General features: G+C 50.2%; 2 protein-coding genes across 4 annotated transcripts; both read left to right on the top strand.

Annotated features, from left to right (window-relative positions):
* The first annotated feature begins 899 nt into the window (after positions 1-899).
* On the top strand, positions 900-7,478 carry SP7 (Sp7 transcription factor). Its single transcript, XM_012764958.2, has 2 exons — positions 900-920; positions 5,990-7,478. Exons 1-2 carry the CDS (start codon positions 900-902, stop codon positions 7,262-7,264), a joined length of 1,296 nt encoding a protein of 431 aa, XP_012620412.1. The 3' UTR covers positions 7,265-7,478.
* Positions 7,479-12,240: 4,762 nt separating this feature from the next.
* AAAS (aladin WD repeat nucleoporin) lies at positions 12,241-25,858 on the top strand. Of its 3 annotated transcripts, none has more exons than XM_012763549.2 (16): positions 12,241-12,510; positions 13,143-13,270; positions 16,154-16,209; positions 16,478-16,569; positions 16,726-16,772; positions 17,036-17,134; positions 17,448-17,591; positions 22,601-22,721; positions 23,756-23,880; positions 24,019-24,079; positions 24,224-24,314; positions 24,794-24,887; positions 24,974-25,041; positions 25,186-25,267; positions 25,392-25,476; positions 25,605-25,858. In XM_012763549.2, the coding sequence occupies exons 1-16, from the start codon at positions 12,388-12,390 to the stop codon at positions 25,830-25,832; spliced, it is 1,644 nt and encodes a 547-aa protein (XP_012619003.1). In that variant the 5' UTR covers positions 12,241-12,387; the 3' UTR covers positions 25,833-25,858. The 3 variants fall into 3 exon arrangements, with proteins under 3 accessions (XP_012619003.1, XP_075863417.1, XP_075863418.1); XM_076007302.1 differs by having other exon boundaries at positions 12,258-12,510; positions 25,365-25,476; XM_076007303.1 differs by lacking the exon at positions 12,241-12,510 and adding an exon at positions 12,563-12,875 and having other exon boundaries at positions 25,365-25,476.
* The last annotated feature ends 480 nt before the right edge of the window (positions 25,859-26,338 follow it).

Genomic DNA, 26,338 nt, shown 5'->3' with positions numbered 1-26,338 from the left:
CGTGTGTGCATGCATCATCCCTGTATTTGTCCATGAGTGTGTATGTCAGTGTGTTCCAGTCTCTCTGTGTGAGTGTCGTCCCCAGCCCCCCATCCCCCCCCTGGATCTCTAATTAGTGGTTTGGGGTTTGTTCCTTTTCCCTCCTGTTCCTTCCCTCAGCAGCGGCGGGCGGCAGCAGCCTCAGCAGCAGCAGTGGCAGAAGCAGCAGCGCCTGAGCAGCAGCGAGGATTCTGGAGTCAGAGTAGGACTGTAGGATCAGAGCCTGAGTGGCAAGAGGAGCAGAGCTGGCCTGGGAGAGGAGTGGATCCCTCCCAGCACCCTCAGGCCACCCGTTGCCTGCACTCTCCCTGCCAGACCTCCAGAGAGGAGAGACCCAGGACAGCCAGCCCCAGGTTCCCCCAGGTACATAATACTGGCGAGCTCTGGGAGGGGTGCCCACAAATGCCTATGGGATTGCTGTGGGTGTGTAGGACACCTGGGTCCACCATCCCTTTAACCTTTCCCCTCAGCAGCTCCCAAGGAAGCCCTGACAACTTGCCCATGTTCCTATCCCCCATTCCTGCTTCCCATCCCTTCCCTGGGCGCCCCTTTTTCTCCTCTCCCTCCCAGATCCCTTCTTTGGGAAGCTTAGCAAATGGAGCAGGAAATTTGGACCCTCTGCCTCCCTCTCTCGCCCTCCTCATTGGATCCGGAGCCTTCTCCGCTGGGAAAGCTGTAATTAGAGGGTGGATCCCTACAGACAGAGAGCAGCCCCCCCACCCCCCACCCCCCAGTCCCTTCTAACTTTAGATCTCTTCTCTCCCATTCTCCCATTCTCCCTCCCTCTCCCCTCTCCCTTTCTCTCCGGCTCGGCTCTCTCCATCTGCCTGGCTCCTTGGGACCCGTTCCCCAGCCTCAGGATGGCGTCCTCCCTGCTCGAGGTAACAGCCCCCTCTTCTCCCCAGGAAACCAGCTACAATCTTCATGATCCTAATCCCTATCCCCCCAACTCACATAGACAGTAGCTGTGGTGCTTGTCACTTCCAGGGGTCCTTCTGATGAAGAGAGAAGAGTGGGGGTCTGAGAAGTAGAGGCAGAGGGCAGGAGCAAAGGGAGGAGAGAATAGGGCAGGGATCAGAGGGCAGGGCAAGAATGGGGAGAAGGGACTAGGTCACAAGGAGGCTGGACCCCAGGGGTCAACTAAGCACACTGACTGTGAGGAGTGGAAAGGGATGGAGAAAGGAGGAGGGGGAGTGGGGGAGAGGGCTGAGAAGCAGATAAAGTGGCAGCAGAGACAGAGGCAGAGAGGATTGGCCACATGGGCATGGAGTAGCAATTGGGTACGGTTCTTTGGGGGTCCTGTCTCTCTCCTGGGACTCCTAGCCTCAGCAGGCTCTTGTCTGGTTTGTGTGTGTAGGAGATGAGGTAGGCTACAGAGAAAGGAGGAGGGCATGTGCATGTGGTGGGGCTGACCAGGGGAACCGAGCCCAGGCCTGAGAGGGAACCAAAGAGGAGGGACAGGGTCTGAGGCCGCCTGCCCAGCTCACAAATATTTAGCTTTCAGCCAAAGACAAACTCAGCTCTATTTTGGGAGTGGGAGGCTCCAGGGCGGACTGGGCCACTTCCCCTCCAGGCCTGGACCCCAGTATCCCTTGCCTCTGGTGCTGGGGATGAAGGGAACTAGGGTACCATGGGGGGCAGGATTTGGGGTCTGGAGAAATCGCTGACTCTACCAGAGTTTCTGGGGGACCCACGACACAGAGTTGGAAAAGGAGGACTCATAGGCACACAGAGCCTGAGTTCTCCCTGCTTCTGGGACTCTGTTTCTCTGTTACCATCTCTGTCCTGCTTTCTGTGTCTCTCCACAGGAATTTGGGGTCAGAGAGCCCTCCCTAAAGATCAACCCTTTTCAGTAGCCTTGACTCTTCCCTATTCTTGGGTTCCCCAAAAGCCTGTACCTCTGTTCATGGTCCCGGGGTGATGGGTCAAACAGAAAGCCAACTCATTAAACCTGTAGGAGAGGTGTGTGTGAGACAGAGCAGGCGTCTTCTAACACTTGTGTTCATTGGCCTACGAGTGTTAGGGTGCAGTCGAGCATGCCTGCGAGCAGCCGGCTTTGTGAGAGCACAGGTGTGTGTGTGTGTGTGTGTGTGTGTGTGTGTGTGTGTGTGTGTTTGTGTGTGTGTGTGCTGAGCCATCTAGAGCTGTGAGTCCAAGTGAGGAATACTGTATGAGTAGGGTCCTCAGGTAATCAGTCTGGCTGAGTTTAAGGGGATGGCATGCAAACCAATGGGATGGACTCCATGCCTCTTGTCACACTCTTTATCCAGCCAGGGGTCCCCAGGTGTTCCACTCTACCTCCCCACTGTAGTGGGGGCAGACTGTCATCCTGTCATCTCCCCTAGGAGACTATTTTGAGCCATCATTGGAACACTGTGGTCTTGAGGAAGCTGGAGGAACAAGATGCATGGAAATCCCGGGTCCACCCAGGGCAGGGGCAGTGTCAGTGGGTGTGGGCACTCTGCCAGCATTGCCAGCGTGGCGCTGGTGCCTGGGGAGGGGCTGGCCCAGAGGCCTCCTGGAAAAACATGAGATTGGGGTAGCACATGACAAGAGGAGTGTGTCATAGAAGTGAGGCTTTCACGGCCCCCTCACTCCCTGTGAGCTGGAGATGCCCTCAACACAAAGTCACTCCAGTTCCTCCAGTCCCTCCATCTCTTTACCTAGTTTTGGGGTACCTGGGCCCTCAACCTCCTCCCCACCTCCCCAGGAAACCCTCTGCCTGGTATGGTTTGGTCCTCTAGAAGTGGGAGGAACTTGGGGTTCAGAGAGGGAAGCTGCTGCTGTTTGAGGGGAGCTTCACCTGGGCCACGTGAGGTGCAGGGGGACAGGCAGGAGGGAGCAATGGTGAGGATTAGATGGGAATGGAGTAGTGCGAAGCTGGGAGAACTAAGAGATAGGAGAAGGCTGGGAAAGTTGAGAACTGGAAACTGGGCCCTTGGTTCCTCAGAACATAAGGCCAGTGAGCCCTCAGATGCAGTGAGCATCTCACTGGGAGGTCTGGCTAGGCATTGCCCTGCTCCCTGGAAAGGGGATTCCCTTCCCCTGCTCTCCATCCGGGTGGGAGAGCCAGGTCAGCTCCTATATTGTTCTTTCTCCAAAGCCTCCAATTTAATACTTTAAGCCTGTGTCTTTTCTCACTTTTTTTTTTTTTTTTAAGGTAGAGGTGGTGGTGGGAGGGGAAACAACTGGAAGGTGGGACTCATGGGAAGGTAATAATACATTTGGTCAGGGATGCAGGCACATACTTAGAACCCCTAACCAGGGCCCGCTCTCCCAGGTCTCAGGAGAGGGCAATCAACAAGAGAAGGAAACTGAGGCTGTGTTGAAACTTAGATGTGTGGTGTGCCCAGCTCTTGGCCTCCAGAATGGTCTGAGTTGGTCTGGTGCCTGGCTTCTCCTTCCCTGCTCTCAGGGGCCCTGTGGGCCTCCACTCCCCAGGGCTGGGGTCTCCTTTTGGCCTGGGGCTGGCTGCCTTCTTTCACCCCTCCTTTCCTCCCCACAGCTGGGTGGGGTCCCTGGGCTTGGCTGAGGCCCCTGTGGCCACAGTGTGAGGGCCGGGCGGGGGACGGCGTCGGCGTTTTTAAAAATAAACCGACCGCAGGGAAACCATCGGAGCCGGCTGGGCAGAAGGAGAGGGGGCGGTCAGGGGGGAGGAGAAGGGAGGAGTGGCCTGGTCTGGGGGTTTTCTGGGGCCCAGCACCACCACGGTGGTTTTCTCTTAGGTAGGAAGTCTGCCTTCTTCCTCCTCCTCTCCCTTCCCCCCTTTCCTCTGTTTTCCTTTGCTCTCCTAGCCCGATCTCTTTTCCATCACCTCTCTTTTGTTTATTCTGCTTTCCTTTCTCTCCCTCCCTTTTGTCTTTTCACCTTTCTGCTCTTTGGGGTCCCTGCCCATTTCTGCCTCTTAATGTCAGTTTTCCCTCTCTGGTCCTCCTTTCCTGGTTCCTATGCGGCTTTCATGTCAGTTCCTCATGCCACGCAGGTCCTTTGTGCCCCATGTCTCTGGGCGTCTGCCTCTCTCCTTCGAACTCCATGTTTCTACCTCTCCTTTCTGCCCCATCAGCTATCCTGCCCTAGCCCACCCTCTGCTTGGAAGATCAAGGCTCCAGAGAAACCCTGACTAGGAGGAAGCCTGGGTGTTTACTGTGGCCAGTTTGGAGAAAGCTTTTAGTGGCTCCAATTTTGGGAGCCTATGGGTCAATAGAACCTTAGAGAGAGGTAAGGGCAGGAGGAGCAGCAGATTTGCACTTGGGGTGCAGTGCAGGAGTGGCGACTGCACACACTCTTTGCTGCAACCTTAAGGCCCCAGACCTACCTCTAGAATTGGTATCACACACACACACCATGTGCTGGGAGCTACCAGGCAGGTCTGAGAACCCTGGATTCTTGGGTTGTTTTTCCAGCTTTACTGGAAAGACAGCAGGCATATCAGCTTTTGAAGACCCCAAGTCAGGGAACTAGACAGGGTCAGCTTTTTTTTTTTTTTGAGACAGAGTCTCACTCTGTTGCCCGGGGCTAGAGTGCCATGGTGTCAGCCTAGCTCACAGCAAGCTCAAATTCCTGGGCTCAAGCAATCCTTCTGCCTTAGCCTTCCAAATAGCTGGGACTACAGGCATGTGCCACCATGCCCTGCTAATTATTTTCTATATATTTTTAGTTGGCCAATTAATTGCTTTCTATTTTTAGTAGAGACCGGGTCTTGAACTCCTGACCTTGAGCGATCTGGCTGCCTGGGCCTCCCAGAGTGCTAGGATTACAGTCATGAGCCACTGAGCCCAGCCCAGGGTCAGCTTTTGAGGGCATCTTTTTTTGGTGGGATTCTCAGTTATGAATGCATGTCAATGCCAGCCAAGGATGCTGGAGGGCAGCTTTACTTTGGAGGTCCTGAGCCTGACCCAGGGAGGGATATACCATGAGTTCCTGAGAAGTGGAGATCTTGAGGGTGGTTGGACTGGCAGCAGCAGCATGGTGGGCATTAAGGAGACACCGTTGCATTTCTAAAAGACCCCCATGCCCTACATCCCTATGTCTTCCTCCACTCACTGTGCTAGAAGAGTGAAGAGAGACCAGCTATGTGGCTACATGGTGGGGACACTAAGGCATGGAGGGGTGTGGCTGTAGCCAGTATCTTAGCGACCCTAATTCCCTGCCTTGGAGGGGCATGAGGACTTTGGGCTCTTCCAGCCCTCCCAAAGGGGTACGGGTTGGCACCACAAAGCAGGAGGTGCCCACTGCCCGCTTGAAAGACATTCTTGCCTCAGCCACAGTTCTGGCTTGGCGGCAGCCCTGTTCCCTCTCAATGTCCCAGTGTCTCCACGTTGCTTCCTCTTGCTCCCCAGTCCCAGAATCCCTGCCAAGTGATTCCTCACCAGGGATGTGAGGACCTCAGGGAGACCAGGCCACTGCCTTAGTCAGGAGCTGAAGCAAAGACAGGAAGCAGAACATGGGGTAAAGCCAGGAAAATCTGGAATGGGGGCAAATACTGTCCCTAGTACTTTGCCTTCTCCCTGTGCTGCTCTTTGAGCCTCATATTTCCTCTCCAAGTCCCTGACCATGGCCTCTGTTTGCTCCAAACCCACTTCCAGGGGTCAGGATCCCTAATTCTCAACTCACCCCACTGCTGCCTCTGTTTCTAGCTCTTCAGCAATTTAAAAAGAGCCGCATGTTCCTTGGAGGCCCTTTGCACACCCTGAGGAACTCCACAATGAGTTGGAGTATTAGGCTACAGTCCTGGGCCTCTGCTCCCCTTCCATGATTCCACTGTAGCTCTGCCCTGACGCTCAGTCCCCACTGGCCCACCTCTTTTACCTCTAATTCCCCATCCTCTTCAACTCTTCCCTGACCACTCTGTTCTGTTCTTGATGTTTCTAGGTCTCAGTCCTAGAATTTTGCCTTTTGTTCTGCACCTCTCCTCCTCCCTCCCTAAGCAGTGCTTCCCCTCTCTCCACAGGAGGAAGTCCACTATGGCTCCAGCCCCCTGGCCATGCTGACAGCAGCGTGCAGCAAATTCGGTGGCTCTAGCCCTCTTCGGGACTCAGCAACATTGGGCAAAGCAGGCACAAAGAAGCCATACTCTGTGGGCAGTGACCTTTCAGCCCCCAAAACCATGGGGGATGCCTACCCAGTCCCCTTTTCAAGCACCAATGGCCTTCTCTCACCTGCAGGCAGTCCTCCAGCACCCACCTCAGGCTATGCCAATGACTATCCTCCTTTTTCCCACTCATTCCCTGGACCCACGGGCACCCAGGACCCTGGGCTACTAGTGCCCAAGGGGCACAGCTCTTCTGACTGCCTGCCCAGTGTCTATACTTCTCTGGACATGGCACACCCCTACGGCTCCTGGTACAAGGCGGGCATCCATGCAGGCATTTCACCAGGCCCAGGCAATGCTCCTACTCCTTGGTGGGACATGCACCCTGGAGGCAACTGGCTAGGTGGTGGGCAGGGCCAGGGTGATGGGCTGCAAGGAACACTGCCCACAGGCCCTGCTCAGCCTCCGCTGAACCCCCAGCTGCCCACCTACCCATCCGACTTTGCTCCCCTTAATCCAGCCCCTTATCCCGCTCCCCACCTCCTGCAACCAGGGCCCCAGCATGTTCTGCCCCAAGATGTCTATAAACCCAAAGCAGTGGGCAATAGTGGGCAGCTGGAGGGGAGTGGTGGAGCCAAACCCACACGGGGCACAGGCACTGGGGGCAGTGGTGGATATGGGGGCAGTGGGGCAGGGCGCTCCTCCTGCGACTGCCCCAATTGCCAGGAGCTGGAGCGACTGGGGGCAGCAGCGGCTGGGCTGCGGAAGAAGCCCATCCACAGCTGCCACATCCCTGGTTGCGGCAAGGTGTACGGCAAGGCCTCACACTTGAAGGCCCACTTGCGATGGCACACTGGCGAGAGGCCCTTCGTCTGCAACTGGCTCTTCTGCGGCAAGAGGTTCACTCGTTCTGACGAGCTGGAGCGCCATGTGCGCACTCACACCCGAGAGAAGAAGTTCACCTGCCTTCTCTGCTCCAAGCGCTTTACCCGGAGCGACCACCTGAGCAAACACCAGCGCACCCACGGAGAGCCAGGCCCTGGACCCCCACCCAGTGGCCCCAAGGAGCTGGGGGAGGGCCGCAGCACGGGGGAAGAGGAGGCCAGTCAGACGCCCCATCCTTCAGCCTCACCAGCACCCCCAGAGAAAGCCCCTGGAGGCAGCCCTGAGCAGAGCAACCTGCTGGAGATTTGAGCTGGGTGGAGGGTCTCCAGCCCATGGCTGCCTTGCTATCCTCTTTTGGCTCTACGGACCACTGCTTGCTCCTCACTCCCTCTCCTCATGCATGCTGTCCTTTGGGGTGCTCCCCATCTCTCCCCTGGCCATTCTGGGTCTGGGTATCTCTTTGTATGCCTCCTCAGCTCACCTTTTCCCTTCACCATGGGCTTGGCTATCTGCAAACTCATCTTAGGCCCTCAACCGGTCCTGATTCCTGTACTCTGGCTTCCTAAGCTCTTTCCTGGCCCCTGCTTACAGCTTGTCTCTGCCTGGCTTTTGCCACACCAACTTGCCTTCCTTCCATTTGGGTTCCCAACACTATTTCTACATCTCACTATCTCCTTGATTGTCATATGCCCTTTTTCCTTCCCAAGCTTATTTACTGCTATCCATCAGCTTCCAGGCTCCAGTCTTCCCAGCTCTTATTCTACTGCTTTCCATTCTCCAAAGCTTTTTTCCTTTATACAAACACAGTGATGATGATGATGATAATTTATTGCCCCCTGGTGGCCTCTTCATTAGAGACCAGAGTTAGGGGGGGATTGGGGTTAATGACCTGGCCAGGAGCAGGGTGCCAAGAGGGGGGCAGACCAGTGGGGATCTGATCCCAAAGATGGGGTGACCCCAGGGTCAGGGAGGCTGCCCCCAGGCCTGTATATTTAACCCCTATGTACCAGGAGTAATGAATAGTAATAATAATAATTCTATTTATCTAAGTTATGATGACGGGTCAGTTAGAGTGAGCTGGGGAGGGAAGGGGATCCAATTCTGCTAAGGAAATTCTAGCCTAACGCATCTCTGTACACACAAAGTATTAGTGGAGATCTTGTTAATAGACTTTCTATTATCGGGGTCTCAGTTAACGTGTTTCTCTTTTAATAGAGTTTCTACAAATTCGGTTAGTTAACTAGATCTCTGTTAAAGAGTTGATGGGGTATCTCTCAATTAGGGGATCCCTAATATACCCAGCCCAAGCCAGAAGCTGTGAAACCTCAAGTCCTATGGAGGGGAGAAGGACTGGAATGCACACCACCTCCCTTGACCCCAGAGCAGGTTCTTCCACTGCCCCTTCCCCCAGACACCATGACCCCATCAGGCTAATCCCCTGTTGCCATGGTTATGGAGAGTTTACAGCTGCCATCTTAGACATGCTCTTTGGAGAAGCCCACCTAACAGGAGGACACTGGTTTGGAGGTGCCCCTCCTGAAGAATGGGTCTGGAAGACTTTCTCTGGGATCAGATTCAAATAAATCAAGTATTTATTGAGTGCCTACTCTGTGCAAGGCACTGTACTAGGCCTGGTGCCTAGAAGCCATGAGAAAGAAGAATTTATAGAGCTAGGAGGACACCCCACGCTGATTTGGAGGTGCATCCATAGGCCCCTAACCTGGGACTTCCGATGCTCCCAACTCCACCTTCAGTGACTTCTAAAGCCGCTTAGTGCCTTTAAATGCCTTTCCTGTGACTTTGGATCCTCCTTTTCTATCTGTCCCCCCTGCTCCCTCAAGGCCCCAAGTTAAAGGGTTAAAGCCGCTGGAGCTTGGGGAGAGGGTAATGTTGTGGAAGGGAAGGAATCATGCCCTTGTGGAGTCTTTTTTTTTAATTTAATAAATACAATTTTGATTTGAAAATTTGTTCTGGTGAGAAAAGGGGAAGAGGAACGGTGAAGGGTGGGCCACAGGATTTTCCCTTAGCAAACTGAAGACTCTCCACGGACGAATATTCTATTTGCACGTTTGCATATTATGCTCACGGTAAAATACTGTGTTGGCCATGCTTTCCCGTGGCCAAGCCCTCAGGCGGAGTTCAGTTTTGGACCGTACAGTGCTTTCTCTAGAGCTCGGAAGACTCAGTGGTTTATCCCCTGGCCCCTTCTCAGACTTTGCACCAACCAGTATTGGGCAGGGCAGGGACCCGGCCAGAGCACAGGCACCGCGGTTGCAGAGCCGACTACTGCGGTGACCCCAGCCGGGCCGTGCTGCTGCTCCCGGCGGGCGGACCCCGCCTGGCACGTAACCCGCCCCCTCCGCGGGCCTGCAATCAGTCGTGCCCGCCACGGAGTTAGTGTAGGAACAAAAGCCACTCTGTGGTGGCCTTCCCCCAAGCCATAATAGGGCTTTGTGCGGCCCCCGCCCCCCCAGGGCTCCCCTGCTGGGCTAAGGGGGCGCACGAGCCGCACCGCCAGGCCTGGGCCCGAATCCTGGCTGAGCTCTACGTCGGACGGGACACCTCGCCGGGTTGGAAGAGGCGCTGGAGGCACTGGAACGGGTGGGAGGGGATCCCGGGCGGCAAGCAGGCCGGACTCGGGTTATGAGCCCCCTCCTCAGAGCCGCTGCTCCAGCCCCCGCCCAGGTGCGAAATATCCTGCCCTCTGGCTGGGCGCGCTGCTTCAAAGGCGCTTTGAAGAAACCCGAGTTCCCAGGACTTCTTTAGTGGGCTGGGGGCTGTGGCGGAAGAAAGACAGGGGAGGAGGCTGGGGCGGATGAGGGGCATGTAGGGGGTGGCCTGGAGCTGCTCAGAGCGAGGAGGCGGCCGGGAGTGGACCCCCAGGATCTCGCCCCACCCCGCTAGGAGGCTGCTCCGGACCCCCCAGGGTCTGGCCCTCTAGCCTCCGGGTCTCCGCCTGTCCGGTGCCAGCTCCCGCCCGCCGCAGCCTCCTCGCGGTCCTCCCCTCCCCAGCCCCTCGGCCTCTTTCATCTTCTCTAGACTCCGCTTGGGGTTTTGCTGGTTTCTGGGAGATAAAAACCGCCTCAAATAGCGGCGGCGCGCTGCCAGGACAAACAGGGTCGGGCAGGCCATGTGCGCCTGGTTACCGGCCCCGGGCCGGGGCGCCGGGCTTCTGCAGGCCCTGGAAGGGGCGGCGGGCCGAGCTCCAGGCACCTAGGCTCCGGCGATGACTCCCAATGCGGTAGCGGGAGGGCGGGGTGCTTTTAGAAGTCTGAGGCCGCAGCCTGCGAGCTGCCCGGGTTCCCGCCCAGGTCGCAGGGAGCCACCCTGCGAAGACTGCCCGCTCAGTGTTCTGGGAGCCCACTGTGCGGCAGGTCACAGTCGCTGTGTGTCCAGGCTCCCTGGTGAAGTTGCTGGGGAAGCCCGTGAGGCCTGGACTTGGGCCTCCCTAGACCCTCCCTAGACCCCGCAAGTTGTGAAAACCATTCAACAAACGTTAACTAAGCAGTATGGGGGAGAGGGGCAGTACTGGTGGCAAGGCCAGGGCGGGGGCAAGGGGCAGAATAGCACTGTTCCTTCTCTCCAGTTCATATTACAGGGTAAGAGGCAAGCACCTACCCTATAATTGTAACATAACCTGTTGGTAAAAATCGAGGCTTCATCAAAGGGTGGTGGAAGTTGCAGGCAGGAGTGATTTCTTAGAGGTTATAAGGGGCTGGCTATTGTTGTGACCAAAATTCAAAAACACTTTGACATTGGGTTCTCAGTGCTGTCCACTAATCTGTCAGTCACTGCCTCCCTCTTCTTTAAACCTGCCTGAATCCTTTACTCAGGGAGACCTTTCTCAGCCAGGTGCCCCAAACTATCCCCAGTTCAGACTTTATGCTCTTTAAGCTTGCTGCAACTTCCCAGGTGACAGTGAACTAATCTAGCAAATTAAATTAGGCTATGAGAAAAGGTTAGTTGTAGAGCCTTGCTACTTAAAATGTGATCTGTGCAGTATCGACTGGTGGGGTTCTTTGGAAATATGGCCTCTGAGTTCCACCCCAGAATCTTCATGTTTAACAAGATCTTCAGGTGATTCCTATGTCCCTGAACATTTGAGAAGTACTAGATGGAGTAGATTTACCTACCTTCTTAGGTGAGGGGCTTTTTTCAGACTTTCTGGAGCCTTTTGTTTTCTGACCTGGGAATAACTATTGGGGGGAACTTTTCAGGTAAAAAGGAGAGGGACAGACACAGGATCCAAGAATGCTAGAACTAGAATGCCCCCTGGATTCTTTTTTTCTTTTATTATTTAATTTTTTTTTTTTTTTTGAGACAGTCTCACTTGTTGCCCAGGCTAGAGTGAGTGCCGAGGCGTCAGCTTAGCTCACAGCAACCTCAAACTCCTGGGCTCAAGCGATCCTCCTGCCTCAGCCTCCCGAGTAGCTGGGACTACAGGCATGCGCCACCATGCCTGGCTAATTTTTTCTATATATATTAGTTGGCCAATTAATTTCTTTCTATTTATAGTAGAGACGGGGTCTCGCTCTTGCTCAGGCTGGTTTCGAACTCCTGACCTTGAGCAATCCGCCTGCCTCGGCCTCCCAAGAGCTAGGATTACAGGCGTGAGCCACCGCGCCCAGCCTCACTTTTATTCCTAAATCAGAATGACTGGTGTGAGTATATCTAGGTCCAACCTCTCTGGGCCTCACTTTCCCCACGGTGATATAACAGTACCCAGCTCATGAGGTTGTTGAAAAGATTACATAAGCGCTTACTGTAAGAAGAGCTCAGGAAACGTTACTGCTTTCCAACTGTCCCCACCTCCCCTTCCAGGACACTTAACCCTGTAGGCCCAGGATCCCTGCGGGCGCAGTCCTGTCCCTCCTGAGGTCTCCTCTCTGCCTTTTCTACTCCCGGAGGTTTTTCCTCAGCTTTCCAGCCAGCTGCCTGTGACACAGTCTGTATTTTCCTTTGGACGATTCACAGGCCTAGGAGAGTTTAATTAGGTACTTCCCTGAATGTGGCTTATTTTGGCCTTTCCGAGAGCTGAGAGAGTGAGTGGGAAAAGGTGTTGGGGAATTCGGAGCCGGGAAAAGCCGTAGTCTCACAGAAAAAACAAAACAAAACAAAACAAAACAAAACACACACAACCCCCTCCGGTCAGCCCTTAACCAAAAGTTGGTCCAGCAGACGTGTCTGCGCTGTTCCACCTCCGACCGCCAGGTGGCGTGCGAGGAAGCTCCGGAAGTCTGTCCCGGGACTCCGTACGCAGCCTTCTTCCTCGTTTTTCTTTACTTCACTTCCGTTCAGCTTCGCGTCGCTGTTTGTCCCGTGCGGCTACCCGTCCGCATACGAATGTAGCCCGGGAACTAAGAGTCGCAGTGGGATCTGTGCTGTCACCGGCCAGGAGTTTGCTGACTCTAGACGTCCTCTGGACCGGCAAAATGTGCTCCCTGGCGTTGTTCCCACCGCCACCACCTAGGGGTCAAGTCACCCTATATGAGCACAATAACGAGCTGGTGACGGGCAACAGCTATGAGAGCCCGCCTCCTGACTTCCGGGGCCAGGTGGAGGGGCCGAGGAGGGAGGGAGACCTGCAGGCACGGGGGAGGGGTCAGGGAGAACTGGGGAAAGGAGGCTGCAGGGGTGGGGCGGGTTGCCAAGTCTGTCGGACTGGAACCTGCATGTCCGGGGCAGGAGAATAGCAGGGCTGGAACCTATATTCGGGCTGGAATTGGAGTATAAGGGATGCTGAGGAGTTCTCGGGCGGGCCTAGAGGATGGAGAGAATGGAGGGCAAATCCAGGGAGTGTGAGGCTCCAGGAGAACTATTAAAAACTTGCGGACAGTGTCGGAGAACTGGGAAGGCACAATTTGGAACCTTTTTTCGTGGTTTTCCTGGGAAGGAAAAGGAAGCAAATTGAGCATTTGCTGTGTAAGGAGACTCTGAGTCGGGTGCTTTCTAAAAATGTTTTACTCTTTATTAATGACAGCAACCCTATGAAATATTGTTCTGGTTTTACAGATAAGGGAGCTAAGACTCGTTTCCCGTACTCACAAGTGCTATTTTGTGGAAAAAGGAAACAGGCCTCTGGAGTCTCTTATACTTAGCCCAGTTATGGGTTGGAGATGGCAGGAGTTCAGTAAGGATCTGGGGAAGAGACTGACTCACTATCACACCCTTCACATCTTTGTTGTAGTGGATCAATCTTCCTGTCCTACACCTGGCCAAGGATCCTCTAAAGACCCCTGGGAGGCTGGACCATGGCACAAGGACTGCCTTCATCCATCACCGGGAGCAAGTGTGGAAGAGGTGCATCAACATTTGGTGAGGAATGGCAAAGGATTTCCTGGGCCGTGGTCTGCAGATCTTGGAGAAAATGGGGTCACCACCCCTGTGCCTTGTGCTGCTCTTCAAAAGGCTGGGTTTTTTTTTCCAGACTCTCTTCATCAGCTGTATATCATAAATCCTATGAAATTATCAGTCCTTACTGTGGAACTCAAGGTTGTGCGACAGTAGTTCCATTTCATCTTTCTTGCCTTGCCTTCTGGTTTGAGTATGTGAACTTGCTTGCTACCCCCATCTCATCATATCCTTACCACTTCTGAGCTTTTACCTGAAGCTCAGCCAGGTTAGATATAAGGTGGCATTGAATAATCTCATACATAAGTTATTCACTTTTGCACCTGTAGGAGTGGAACCACATGATCAGGGTTCGTTTTCTGACTATGCCACTTTTTAGCTGTGTGACCTTGGGAAAATTACTTAATCAGTCTGTGCCTCAGTTTCCTCATCTGTAATATGGAGCCTGTCTTACAAGGTTGTAGTGATGATTAAATGAGTTAATAGATGTAAAGCACTTAGAGAACAGTGCCTGGCACGTACTAATCCCTTCAATGGTCAGCTACTATTACTTTTATTTTTATTATTACCATTATCATCTATAAGATGAATTTCTAGGAAGTAAGTTGCTAGGTTCAAAGGGTATATTCGTCTGTAATTTTGGGAGCTGTGCCAAAATAGTCCTCTGTTGAAGTTGTACATATATATGGTCCCAACAGCAGTGTATGAGAGTGCCTGTTTCCCAACACATGTGCTATCAAACTTTGATATTTAGTATTGCAGTAAAGTTTCGTTAGCATGTCTCTGTGAGAGTGAAGTTGAACATCAATTCACTGTCTGAAAAGGCATTCATTCCTGGGCTCTTTCTTGCCTCCTACCTCTCCAGCTGCTGCTTCTCAGCCTTTATGGTGGCTCCTTTTCCTGATGTTCCTTGAATGTTGGTGTTCCTGGGGTTGTATTTACAATTGATACATCAGACCTGTGTGTTCACTTGTTTGACAAATACTCCTGCTTGGCTATTCCACAGACTTCAAACATTCAGCATGTTCAAACCTAATCTCTTAATTTCCCTTTCCAAACCTGGGATTTTCATTTCTAGGAATGATCATATTTTTCATTCAGGAGCAGGTGTTTTTATTGTAGACTCTGGGGTAGACAGATGGTTGAATCCTGACTTTGCTACTTTCTACTTAGGTCATCTTGTTCATATTAACTAACCTCTTCACACCTGTGTACTCCCATCTAACAATTCAGTGATACCTGTTCAATACCTGTTTTGTAGGGTTGTGATAATGGCTTAATTAGATCATATGAAGCACCTAGTCCAGGGCCTGGCATATTGTAAGCATATTAGCTGATATAACCTACATTAGTTCAACATAGGTAGTACAAAAAAATTAAGGAAAATATTATCAGCTAGATGTTTCCTTTGATATTACTCTTTTCCTTACTAATGTCTAATTAGTCCTCAGACCTTGTTCCTGCTACTTCCTGAGTCCTTCTAATGTGTCTCCTTTTCTCCAACCCTACTGGTTCAGGCCACATTCACCGTTTTCTAGATTTCTGAAGTAACCTCTTAACTGATTTCTTTCTCTCTATTCTTGTCCTCCTCTAATCTACAGACAGACTGATATTTATTTTTTTTTGAGACACGTTCTCACTTTGTTGCCTAGGCTGGAGTGCAGTAGCATGATCACAGCTCACTGCAACCCCAACATCTGGCTAATTTTTAAAAAGTTTTTTGTAGAGACAGGGTCTTGCTTATTGCCCAGGCTGGCCTGGAGTTCCTAGCCTCAAGCTGTTCTTTGGCCTTGGCCTCCCAAAGTGCTGGGATTATAGGTGTGAGCCCCCATACCTGACCCAGATTGATATTTCTAAAATACTAATGTGATCATCTTATTCCTTTGCTTAAAACCCTTCCATGGCTTTTTATTTACTGACTTAGAGCAAATCCTGACTCCTTGACTTGCTCACAAAGCCCCAGAAGATTTCTCAGCCTTAGTTGGCTCATCTGTAAATGGGCAGAATGCCATTCAGAAGATAAATGTGATAAGTAAATGAAAGGGCAATATATAGAGTGCCTGGTACATAGTTGGCACTTATTAAAAGTGAGTGCCAGCGCGGTGACTCATGCCTGTAATCCTAGCACTCTGGGAGGCAGAGGCGGGCGGATCCCTCAAGGTCAGGAGTTAGAAACCAGCCTGAGTGAGACCCCATCTACTAAAAATAGAAAGAAATTAATTGGCCAACGAATATATATAGAAAAAATTAGCCGGGGATGATGGCGCATGCCTGTAGTCCCAGCTACTTGGGAGGCTGAGGCAGCAGGATTGCTTGAGCCCAGGAGTTTGAGGTTGCTGTGAGCTAGGGTGACACCACGGCATTCACTCTAGCCTGAGCAACAAAGTGAGACTCTGTCAAAAAAAAAAAAAAAAAGCGGCTGGGCGTGGTGGCTCACACCTGTAATCCTAGCACTCTGGGAGGCTGAGGCGGGCGGATTGCTCGAGGTCAGGAGTTCGAAACCAGCCTGAGCAAGAGCGAGACCCCGCTATATAAATAGGAAGAAATTAATTGGCCAACTAATATATATATATATATAAAAAATTATCCGGGCATGGTGGTGCATGCCTGTAGTCCCAGCTACTCGGGAGGCTGAGGCAGAAGGATTACTTGAGCCCAGGAGTTTGAGGTTGCTGTGAGCTAGGCTGACGCCACGGCACTCACTCTAGCCTGGGCAACAAGCGAGACTCTGTCTCAAAAAAAAAAAAGTGCCTACATTTTTAATACATGTATCTGGAATGAATGAATGAAACTTATAGTGACTGAGTTATTAGGGTAATCTGACTCATAGTTTCCTGTCCTTATCAGGCGTGATATGGGCGTTTTTGGGGTGCTGAATGAAATTGCAAACTCAGAGGAGGAAGGTAAGTATTTTCCTCTCCTGCTTTCTCTAGTGGTTGTTATCTCTTCTCCATATTCTCTTTGAACTCATTTGGCCCAGCCTCATTCCCTTTAGTGCTATTTTTCCTGTCCTCTTCTCCATTTTTACCTACCTACCCAAATAACTCAGCGTGGATGTGTTGCTGGGCAGAAGGACCTGGGGATTGCTTGTCCTTGCTTGTCTTTTACCTAAGGGTGCCCAGTAAGAGCCCTATGAATGGTTTAATCAGAGCTGCTTCCTCTATCCCATAGTGTTTGAGTGGGTGAAGACGGCGTCCAGCTGGGCCCTGGCACTTTGTCGATGGGCCTCCTCCCTCCATGGGTCCCTGTTCCCCCATCTGTCTGTAAGTTTGGCCTCCTCCCCTACCCCTGCCCCACTTATCCCTTCAGGTCAGGGTTGGGTGTGTTGACTGCATGTAGGAGATTGGTTCCTCTGTGGGAATGTTGAGGGGATGAGCTCCTTTTGTCCAAGTGTGTGCTCTATCTGCTTTGCTCTACAGCTCAGAAGTGAAGATCTGATTGCTGAATTTGCCCAAGTCACAAATTGGTGAGTGCATAAGCTCTGGGGCTTTGTGGGAAGGAAGGCCCGACCTTGAAACAACTTCTGGGGAAAAAGATGTCAAAGCAGAAACTTCTATTCATTTCCTGACTGCTCACCACATTTCTTATTCCTCTTGGCCCACCCTACCCCCAAAAGGAATACAAGAAAAAGTAGAAAACAACTCTCTCTTCATGGGGAAGCAATCTGAGCCTCTGGGCTGGGGTATGGGTAGGTGCAGGTTCTGATGTTTCATGCTCACTCTGCCTTAGGTCCAGCTGCTGCTTGCGTGTCTTTGCATGGCACCCCCACACCAACAAGTTTGCGGTAGCCCTGCTAGATGACTCAATCCGCGTGTATAATGCCAACAGGTATGTGTGGGTGTACCAGGTGGGCTCTGACTTGTCAATCTCCCCTTCCCTCTCCAGTCTTGGTCCCAAGAGAGTCTTGCAGTTCCTGAGTCTCGTCCACAGGGCTTCTTCCAGAACTGGGGTCAGGGAAGCTCCATAATTGGATATGTCCTCTTTCTGGACCTAAACTTTATTTTCTCCTTCTGTCCCATTATACCCCTGAGCCCTGGATGGATCAACTTGCTTCTCTGTGGCTTTCGATCCTTAACCACTCTGTGGTCCCCTGACCTTTAGTGTCCCTGCTTTGACTCAGTTCCCTATACCTTCACTTCAGCAATATAGTACCCTCCCTGAAGCACCGGCTGCAGCGAAATGTGGCGACTCTGGCCTGGAAGCCCCTCAGTGCCTCTGTCTTGGCTGTGGCCTGCCAGAGCTGCATTCTCATCTGGACCCTGGACCCTACCTCCTTGTCTACCCGGTGAGTCTTGGCAGCCTGTCTTACCTTGGCCTGAGGGTTGTAGCCATGCTAGGGTTAGTGGGTGGTAAGAATGTCTGGAAGGAGGAATTCTTTGTCCTCACAACATTTCCCAAGAGTATGGGAGAAGCTAATCTAAGGTCAAGGTGGGTTGTTGAGAATACTCTAATCTAGAGAAAGGCACAGAATTTGGAGCTTTGGGGATTGTTGGGAGAATGTACCTGTGGATCATGGGTTGGAAAGATTATCTTTTTCAGAGGACTATCAAATAGAGTCTAAAGGAAAGGTGAAGAGAATGAGTACATAAAAGATTAGAAGCCAATGAAATTGGAAAAAGAATCTCATGAGAACTAACTCAAAATAAAACCAGAAACTTGTTCTTTAAATTATGAATAAAGGCCAGGTGTGGTGGCTCATGCCTGTAATCCTAGCACTTTGAGAGGCCAAGGCAGGAGGATAACTTGAGGCCAGGAGTTCAAGACCAGTCTTAGCAACATAGCGAGACCCTGTCTCTACAAAAAATAGAAAATTAGCTGGGCATGGTGGTGCGCACCTGTAGTCCAGCTACTTGGGAGGCTGAGGCAGGAGGATCACTTGAGCCCAGGAGTTTCAGGTTGCTGTGAGCTAGGCTGACGCCATCGCACTCTAGCCCCGGCAACAGAGTGAGACTCTGTCTCAAAAAAAAAAAAAAGATACCGTGTTCCATAGTACAGTAGGGTGACCATAGTTAATAATCTATTGTATAGTTCAAAATAGATGGAATGTTCCCAACATAAAGAACAGGTGAACATTTGGGGTGATGGATGTCCTAGTTACCCTTCTCATTTGATCGTTACACATTGTATGCATATATCTAAACATCACAAGTACCCCCAGAATGCGTACAACTATTACTGTATCAAGTAAAAAACTTGAAAGAAAAACTTGTTAAAGCCAGGCGAGGTGGCTCACGCCTGTAATCCTAGCACTCTGGGAGGCCGAGGCGGGCAGATCATTTGAGCTCAGGAGTTGGAGACCAGCCCGAGCAAGAGTGAGACCTTATCTCTACCAAAAATAGAAAAAATTAGCCGGGCGTGGTGGCACATGCCTGTAGTCCCAGCTACTCGGAGGCTGAGGCAGGAGGATTGCTTGAGCCCAGGAGTTTGAGGTTGCTGTGAGCTAGGCTGATGCCACAGCACTGTAGCTGGGGCTACAGAGTGAGCCTCTGTCTCAAAAAAAAAACACAAAACTTGTTAAATTTATTTAGTCTATCAGACATCTGAAGAAAGTTGTTTAAGAATAAGTATTGGGCCGGGCGCTGTGGCTCACGCCTGTAATCCTAGCTCTTGGGAGGCCGAGGCGGGCGGATTGCTCAAGGTCAGGAGTTCAAAACCAGCCTGAGCAAGAGCGAGACCCCGTCTCTACTATAAATAGAAAGAAATTAATTGGCCAACTGATATATATATGAAAAATTAGCCGGGCATGGTGGCACATGCCTGTAGTCCCAGCTACTCGGGAGGCTGAGGCAGAAGGATCACTCCAGCCCAGGAGTTTGAGGTTGCTGTGAGCTAGGCTGACGCCACGGCACTCACTCTAGCCTGGACAACAAAGCGAGACTCTGTCTCAAAAAAAAAAAAAAAAAAAAAAAAAAGAATAAGTATTAAATAAGAGCTGAATAAATGGAAAAACATGCTATATTGTTAGATAGGAAAATTTTACTCATAAAGATGTGAAATTTAGTGTAATTCTAATCAGAATTCTGCTTGGTTTTTGTTATTGTGGATTGGACAAAATGATATTTAGAGTTGGTTTTTTGTTTTTCTTTTGAGACAGAGTCTCACTCTGTTGCCCTGGCTAGAGTGCCGTGGCGTCAGCCTAGCTCACAGCAACCTCAAACTCTTGGGCTCACGCAATCCTTCTGCCTCAGCCTCCCGAGTAGCTGGGACAACAGGCATGCGCAACCATGCCCGGCTAATTTTTTCTATATATTTTTAGTTGGCCAATTAATTTCTTTCTATTTTTAGTAGAGACGAGGTCTCGCTCTTGCTCAGGCTGGTTTCTAGCTCCTGACCTTGAGCTATCCGCCTGCCTTGGCCTCCCAGAGTGCTAGGATTACAGGTGTGAGTCACTCCGCCCAGCCTAGAGTTTTTATGAAAGAATAAATGTGGAAGAATTGCTAAGAAAATTTTGAAAATGAAGCCTAGTCAGGGAAGACTTGCCCTACAAGTTGTGAAAATATTCTGTAAAGCTACAGTAATAGGAAGTTATTGGCACAAGAATAGACAAACAGATCAATGTAGCAGAATAACATTCAGGAATAGATCTAAGAATACATGGAAATTTAATATATGATAAAATTTGCTTTTCATTGCAATCAAGTTCAGATTTATTCCTTTTTTTTTTTTTTTTTTTTGACAGTCTTGCTTTGTTGCCCAAGCTAGAATGAGTGCCGTGGCGTCAGCTTAGCTCACAGCAACCTCAAACTCCTGGGCTCAAGCAATCTTGCTGCCTCAAGCCTCCCGAGTAGCTGGGACAACAGGCATGCGCCACCATGCCCGGCTAATTTTTTCGATATATTTTAGTTGGCCAATTAATTTCTTTCTATTTATAGTAGAGACGGGGTCTCACTCTTGCTAAGGCTGGTTTTGAACTCCTGACCTCGAGCAATCCGCCTGCCTTGGCCTCCCAGAGTGCTAGGATTACAGGCATGAGCCACCACGCCTGGCCCTATTCCTTTTTTTTTAAATTTATTTTTCATTTTATTATTTAGTTTTTTTTAGAGAGGGGGTTTCAGTCTGTCACCCAGGCTGGAGTGCAGTGGCACAATCATAGTTCGTTCTTTTACAGAAGGAGATCTCACTATGTTGCCCAGCTTGGTCTCAAACTCCTGGTCTCAAATGATCCTCCCACCTCTGGCTCCCAAGTAGCTCAGATAACACGCCTGAGCCATTGCACCTGGCTTGAGTTTTTTTTCTTTCTTTTTTTTTTTTTTGAGACAGAGTCTCGCTTTTTGTTGCTCAGGCTAGAGTGAGTGCCGTGGTGTCAGCCTAGCTCACAGCAACCTCAATCTCCTGAGCTTAAGCTATCCCTAGTGCCTCAGCCTGCCGAGTAGCTGAGACTACAGGCATGTGCCATCATGCCTGGCTAATTTTTTGTATATATATTTTTAGTTGGTCATTTAGTTTCTTTCTATTTTTAGTAGAGATGGGGTCTTGCTCAGGCTGGTTTCGAACTCCTGACCTTGAACAATCCACGTGCCTCAGCCTCCCATAGTGCTAGGATTATAGGCGTGAGCCACCGCGCCCGGCCTCTTTTCTTAAATGATATTTGGAATAACTGGCTATCCATTTAGAAAATAATCAAGGTAGGCCGGGCGTGGTGGCTCAGGCCTGTAATCCTAGCACTCTGGGAGACGGAGGTGGGCAGATTGCTCGAGGTCAGGAGTTCGAAACCAGCCTGAGCAAGAGCAAGACCCCGTCTCTACTATAAATAGAAAGAAATTAATTGACCAACTAATATATATAGAAAAAATTAGCCGGGCATGGTGGTGCATGCCTGTAGTCTCAGTTACTCAGGAGGCTGAGGCAGCAGGATTGCTTGAGCCCAGGAGTTTGAGGTTGCTGTGAGCTAGGCTGATGCCACAGCACTCACTCTAGCCTGGGCAACAAAGCAAGACTCTGTCTCAGAAAAAAAAAAAGAAAATAGTAAAGGTAGTCCTTGCTTCACACTTTATATACAAATAAATTCTAAGCAGACAAAAGAACTAAATATAAAAGTAAATAAATAAAAGGACTGTAGTTGAACAGCAACTGCCTAAAGCTGAGAAAAAGAAAAAGATGAATTTATAATAAAATAAATTAAAAAATATATAATAAAATTAAATAAAAAATAAAAGGACTAGGAGAAGATATGGAAGAAATTAAAATTAAGAAGTTTTATTATATCCAGTATTGGTAAGAGAAGGAAAACAGGTACTCTTATACAAAATGGTGCGAGAGTATGTTGTACTGTAAACTTTTCAGAAAATAATTCGTTGACATATTTGTTTTTTAAAAGATGTAAGCCTTTTCCAATTTAATGTTTATGCAATAATATGAATACAAAAGGTGTAGATATAGGAAATATTTTTACAGCATTTGTAATAAAAAATTACAACTCACATGTCCGTTTGTAGAAGCATGACTGAATAAATTACAGTTCATCTATTCAGAACAACATGGTGGAGCCACTGAAAATAATAAGATGGATCTTTGTGAACTGACCTGAAATGATAGATGCGATTTGTTGTAAAGTTGGAAAGAATACGTTGCATATCAGTGACCTAAGACCTCCTTAGAGCTAAAGGTGGTTTTATATTATAGTTAGGTGCAAAGGGAAAGGGTGGCATTATTTCAGGTAGTAGCCTGTACCTGTGAGGCCATGGTCATGGCTCTGGAAACACAAAGCTGAAGACATAGGAGGTGCTCTCAGGTGGTTCCCAGCTTAGTGACAGAGGTCAGTCCACATCTGGCATCTTTATGATAGGCAGCAAAAAGTGTGGAGCACAGAGGTGGGAGACATTCTGACAAGGAAGGGCAGAAAGGTGGCTGTGGAGGGTAGGGAGTTCTGGGAGTGCTAGATAACTCAGAGAATGGAAACTTGCAGTAGTGCCATAGATTATCCCTGGATGGCCAGGCTGGATGGCCTGTGGGGAGAGGGCTCTCTTCTGGGGTCAGGCATTACATCTTCCCAGCATAGTACCTTCTAGCTTGACTGGTCTTCTTGAGGCCTATAGTGAAAGCTTACTCTGTTTCATCTGGCCTTGAGACTTTACAGATGACCTGTTTTCTGTAGACCTGCTGCTAGTGACGTTATCCTTTCTTCTTTCACCTTTTTTTCTCCTTTAACTTTCATGATCCTTATTTGTTTCCCCCCACCTGGATTTGAGCTCAGAGAGGCATTGAGATTAGAAAGTTTAGGCAGGGCAGGAGGAGGCAAGGAATTAGAATCATGGGGCTTTCTTGTCGTTTTCTGACTTTGTTTCCTCTTGGCAGGCCCTCTTCTGGGTGTGCGCAAGTGCTGTCTCACCCTGGGCACACACCTGTCACCAGCTTAGCCTGGGCCCCCAGTGGGGGGCGGCTGCTCTCAGCTTCACCTGTGGATGCTGCTATCCTGGTGAGTTGGCCCCCACCCCTCTTGTGGTCATTTCAGCCACCCCTCAGCCTCGAGGAAAGCACATTCTTCAACTCCTGGTGGAAAATATGGGGGAAGGAGAGTGATCATTGTCCATTCAGTCTTGAACCCATCCAGACTGCTCAGATTTGAAATTCTGCCTGCTGCAGTTGTAAACATAAACCCATGCCCTTTTTTTTTTTTCTTTTTCTTTTAGACTTTATCTATTTAGTTAGTTTTTTGAGACAAAGTCTTTCTCTGTCACCCTGGCTAGAGTACAGTGGTGCAATCATAGCTCACTGCAACCTCAGACTCCTGGGCTCAAGCAATCCTGTTGCCTCAGTCTCCCTAGTAGCTGGGACTACGGGCATGTGCCACCATGCCTGGCTAAGTTTTCTATTTTTTGTGTAAACAGAGTCTCGCTCTTGCTCAAGCTGATCTCAAAGTCCTGAGCTCAAGTGATCATCCCACCTTGGCCTCCCAAAGTTCTGGCTACCACTCCTTCAGCTGTGGAGTGCTAGGATCCCAGAGTGCTAGGATCACAGCAGCCTGCCTCTTTTAAACTTTTTTTTTTTGAGACAGAGTCTTGCTCTGTTGCCATGGCTAGAGTGCCCCGTGGCATCAGTCTAGCTCACAGCAACCTCAAACTCCTGGGTTCAAGCAATCCTTCTGCCTCAGCCTCCCGAGTAGCTGGGACTACAGGCATGTGCCCGGCTAATTTTTTCTATATATTTTTAGTTGTCCAATTAATTTCTTTCTATTTTTTTTTTAGTAGAGATGGGGTCTCGCTCTTGCTCAGGCTGGTTTCGAGCTCCTGACCTTGAGCGATCCACCTGCCTCGGCTTCCCAGAGTGGTAGGTTTACAGGCATGAGCCACCGTGCCCGGCCTCTTTTAGACTTTTCAAAACAGAACCAATGTACCTTTATGCTCAACAGTCCTGTTCCTGCTTTCCCTCCTTTCTTATTTTTTGTATGTTAAAGAGGGCAGCCCACAGTGAGATGATAGGGTGCTTGAGTTTTCTGTCTCACTCTCCTAGGTGTGGGATGTCTCAACAGAGACCTGTGTTCCCCTTCCCTGGTTTCGAGGAGGTGGGGTTACCAACCTGCTCTGGTCCCCCGATGGCAGCAAAGTTCTGGCTACCACTCCTTCAGCTGTCTTTCGGTGAGTGGGAGAAGGGCAGAGGGAGTCCAAGGCCCTAGAGAAAGGCATTTGGCTCCTGGAACCTCTGCCAAAGGGAGGTTAGGTCCAAATTTTGGAACCTGGAGGCCCTAAGTTGTAATTTGCTTCTCTCTGGCTCAGAGTCTGGGAGGCCCAGATGTGGACTTGTGAGAGATGGCCTACTCTGTCAGGGCGCTGTCAGGTAAGAGGGAACTGTGATTCACAGAAGCTGGGGAGATGATTCCAAAGGGCCCCTGATCCCTCAAGCCTGGCCACCTCTACTTCTTTCCCTCCTACATTCCCCTGTAGACCTCCTTTCTTCTGCCTTTTTGCTCCCTGACCTTAGACTGGCTGCTGGAGCCCAGATGGAAACCGACTGCTGTTCACTGTTTTGGGGGAGCCACTGATTTACTCCTTATTGTTCCCAGAACGTTGTGGTGAGTTAGGGCAATACTTCAGGATGCAGACTATCTGGGGTGGTCAGCGGGGGGCAGCAACCTTCTGTAAGATGCTACTCTGAGGGTTAACTATAGATGTTTAGGAGACTTCATGAGTGTTGATACGGCCGGGCGCGGTGGCTCACGCCTGTAATCCTAACACTCTGGTAGGCCGAGGCAGGTGGATTGCTTGAGCTCAGGAGTTCGAAACCAGCCTGAGCAAGAGCGAGACCCCGTCTCTACTATAAATAGAAAGAAATTAATTGGCCAACTAATATATATAGAAAAAATTAGCCGGGCATGGTGGCACATGCCTGTAGTCCCAGCTACAAGGGAGGCCGAAGCAGAAGGATCGCTTGAGCCCAGGAGATTGAGGTTGCTGTGAGCTAGGCTGATGCCCTGGCACTCACTCTAGCCTGGGCAACAAAGCGAAACTCTGTCTCAAAAAAAACAAAAAGAATGTCTGCTCTTATCCACAGGTGAGGGAAAGGGGTGTGTAGGAGGTGCAAAGTCAGCAACAATTGTGGCAGATTTGTCTGAGACAACAGTACAGACACCAGATGGTGAGGAGAGGTGAGTTGAGTGGTTGAGGGAGTAGCAGTGAATGGAAGGTGGGAGGGACCACACCGAGCTCTCCTAACTCCTGTCCTCACCTATAGACTTGGGGGAGAGGCCCACTCCATGGTCTGGGATCCCAGTGGGGAACGTCTGGCTGTGCTCATGAAAGGTAAGAGGCCAGGACGAAGGGCTTTATTCAGGCCACAGCCATCATCCCCATTAATCAGGTGCATGCCCTGGCCTGTAGTTCTCTGCCCCTGCCCTGAACTCTGCCTTCCGAATATTTTCTTATCCCTGGAGCTGTTTCTTACAGGAAATCCGAGGGTACAGGATGGTAAACCAGTCATTCTCCTTTTCCGCACTCGAAATAGCCCTGTGTTTGAACTTCTTCCTTGGTAAGTGCTGGGCACGGCCCTAGAAGGTCTGGGCTTGTCACCAGCCTTCTTGTACCAAACCTACATTCTGTTACACTCACCTCCCTTCTGCCTCTAGTCTCCTGCTCATCTTTTCTTCTCCTAGTGGCATTATTCAGGGGGAGCCTGGAGCCCAGGCTCAGCTCATCACTTTCCATCCTTCCTTCAGCAAAGGGGCCCTGCTCAGTGTGGTGAGTATGCCAGGCTGCTGAATTTTGGGTCGGGGCGGGGGAAGCTGAGGGCTTGGGCTTCTGTGTGGTTCTGCCAAGTGGCCTTCTTTGGGCCCAGGCTCTGATACTTTTTTTTCCCCTCTCTGTAGTGCTGGTCCACAGGCCGAATTGCCCACATCCCTCTGTACTTTGTTAATGCCCAGTTTCCACGTTTTAGCCCAGTGCTTGGCCGGGCTCAAGAGCTCCCAGCTGGAGGTGTAAGCTCTACTCATGACCTGCCCCTCTTTACTGAGACGTGCCTAACCTCTGCCCCTTGGGACTCTCTCCCAGGACCCCCACCTGCTCAGTCCCATTCCTCTTATCCCCATATCCAATAATAAAAAATGTCTTGTTTTCCACTCAATTACCATACTTGTCTTTTCCAGGGAATTGCACTGGGGTATAGTTGGGGGTAGGAGGGCAGCATAGACTTTATACTAAGGTCCTACTCTGTCACTTTTTAGCTACTTCTGTGAATTTGGTTAAGTTATGTAACCCTAAGGACATGGATGGTTTGCAATGATTTGGAAAGCAAAGCTGAGAAGTTAGTGTGAAGGAAGGTAATACCTAGCATTGGGTTATACACTATTCCCAAGTTTGAACAAGTTCTCAGAATGGTGTAGGGCAGTGTTCCCCAACCTCTTTGGCATTAGGGACTGTTTTGTTTTTCTTTTTTTTTTTTAATTATTTTTTTTATTTTGGCATATTATGGGGGTACAGATTTTAAGGTTTCAATAAATGCCCATTTCCCCCCCTTGTTTTTCTTTTTAGACAGTCTTGCTCTGATGCCTGGGCTAGAGTGCTGTGGCATCAGCCTCACTGACAGCAACCTCAAACTCCTGGG

Source organism: Microcebus murinus, chromosome 10, assembly GCF_040939455.1.
Source record: "Microcebus murinus isolate Inina chromosome 10, M.murinus_Inina_mat1.0, whole genome shotgun sequence".
Lineage (NCBI taxonomy): Eukaryota > Metazoa > Chordata > Mammalia > Primates > Cheirogaleidae > Microcebus > Microcebus murinus.
Note: the sequence above shows the minus strand (reverse complement) of the source record. Positions and strands in the feature narration are given on the sequence as shown.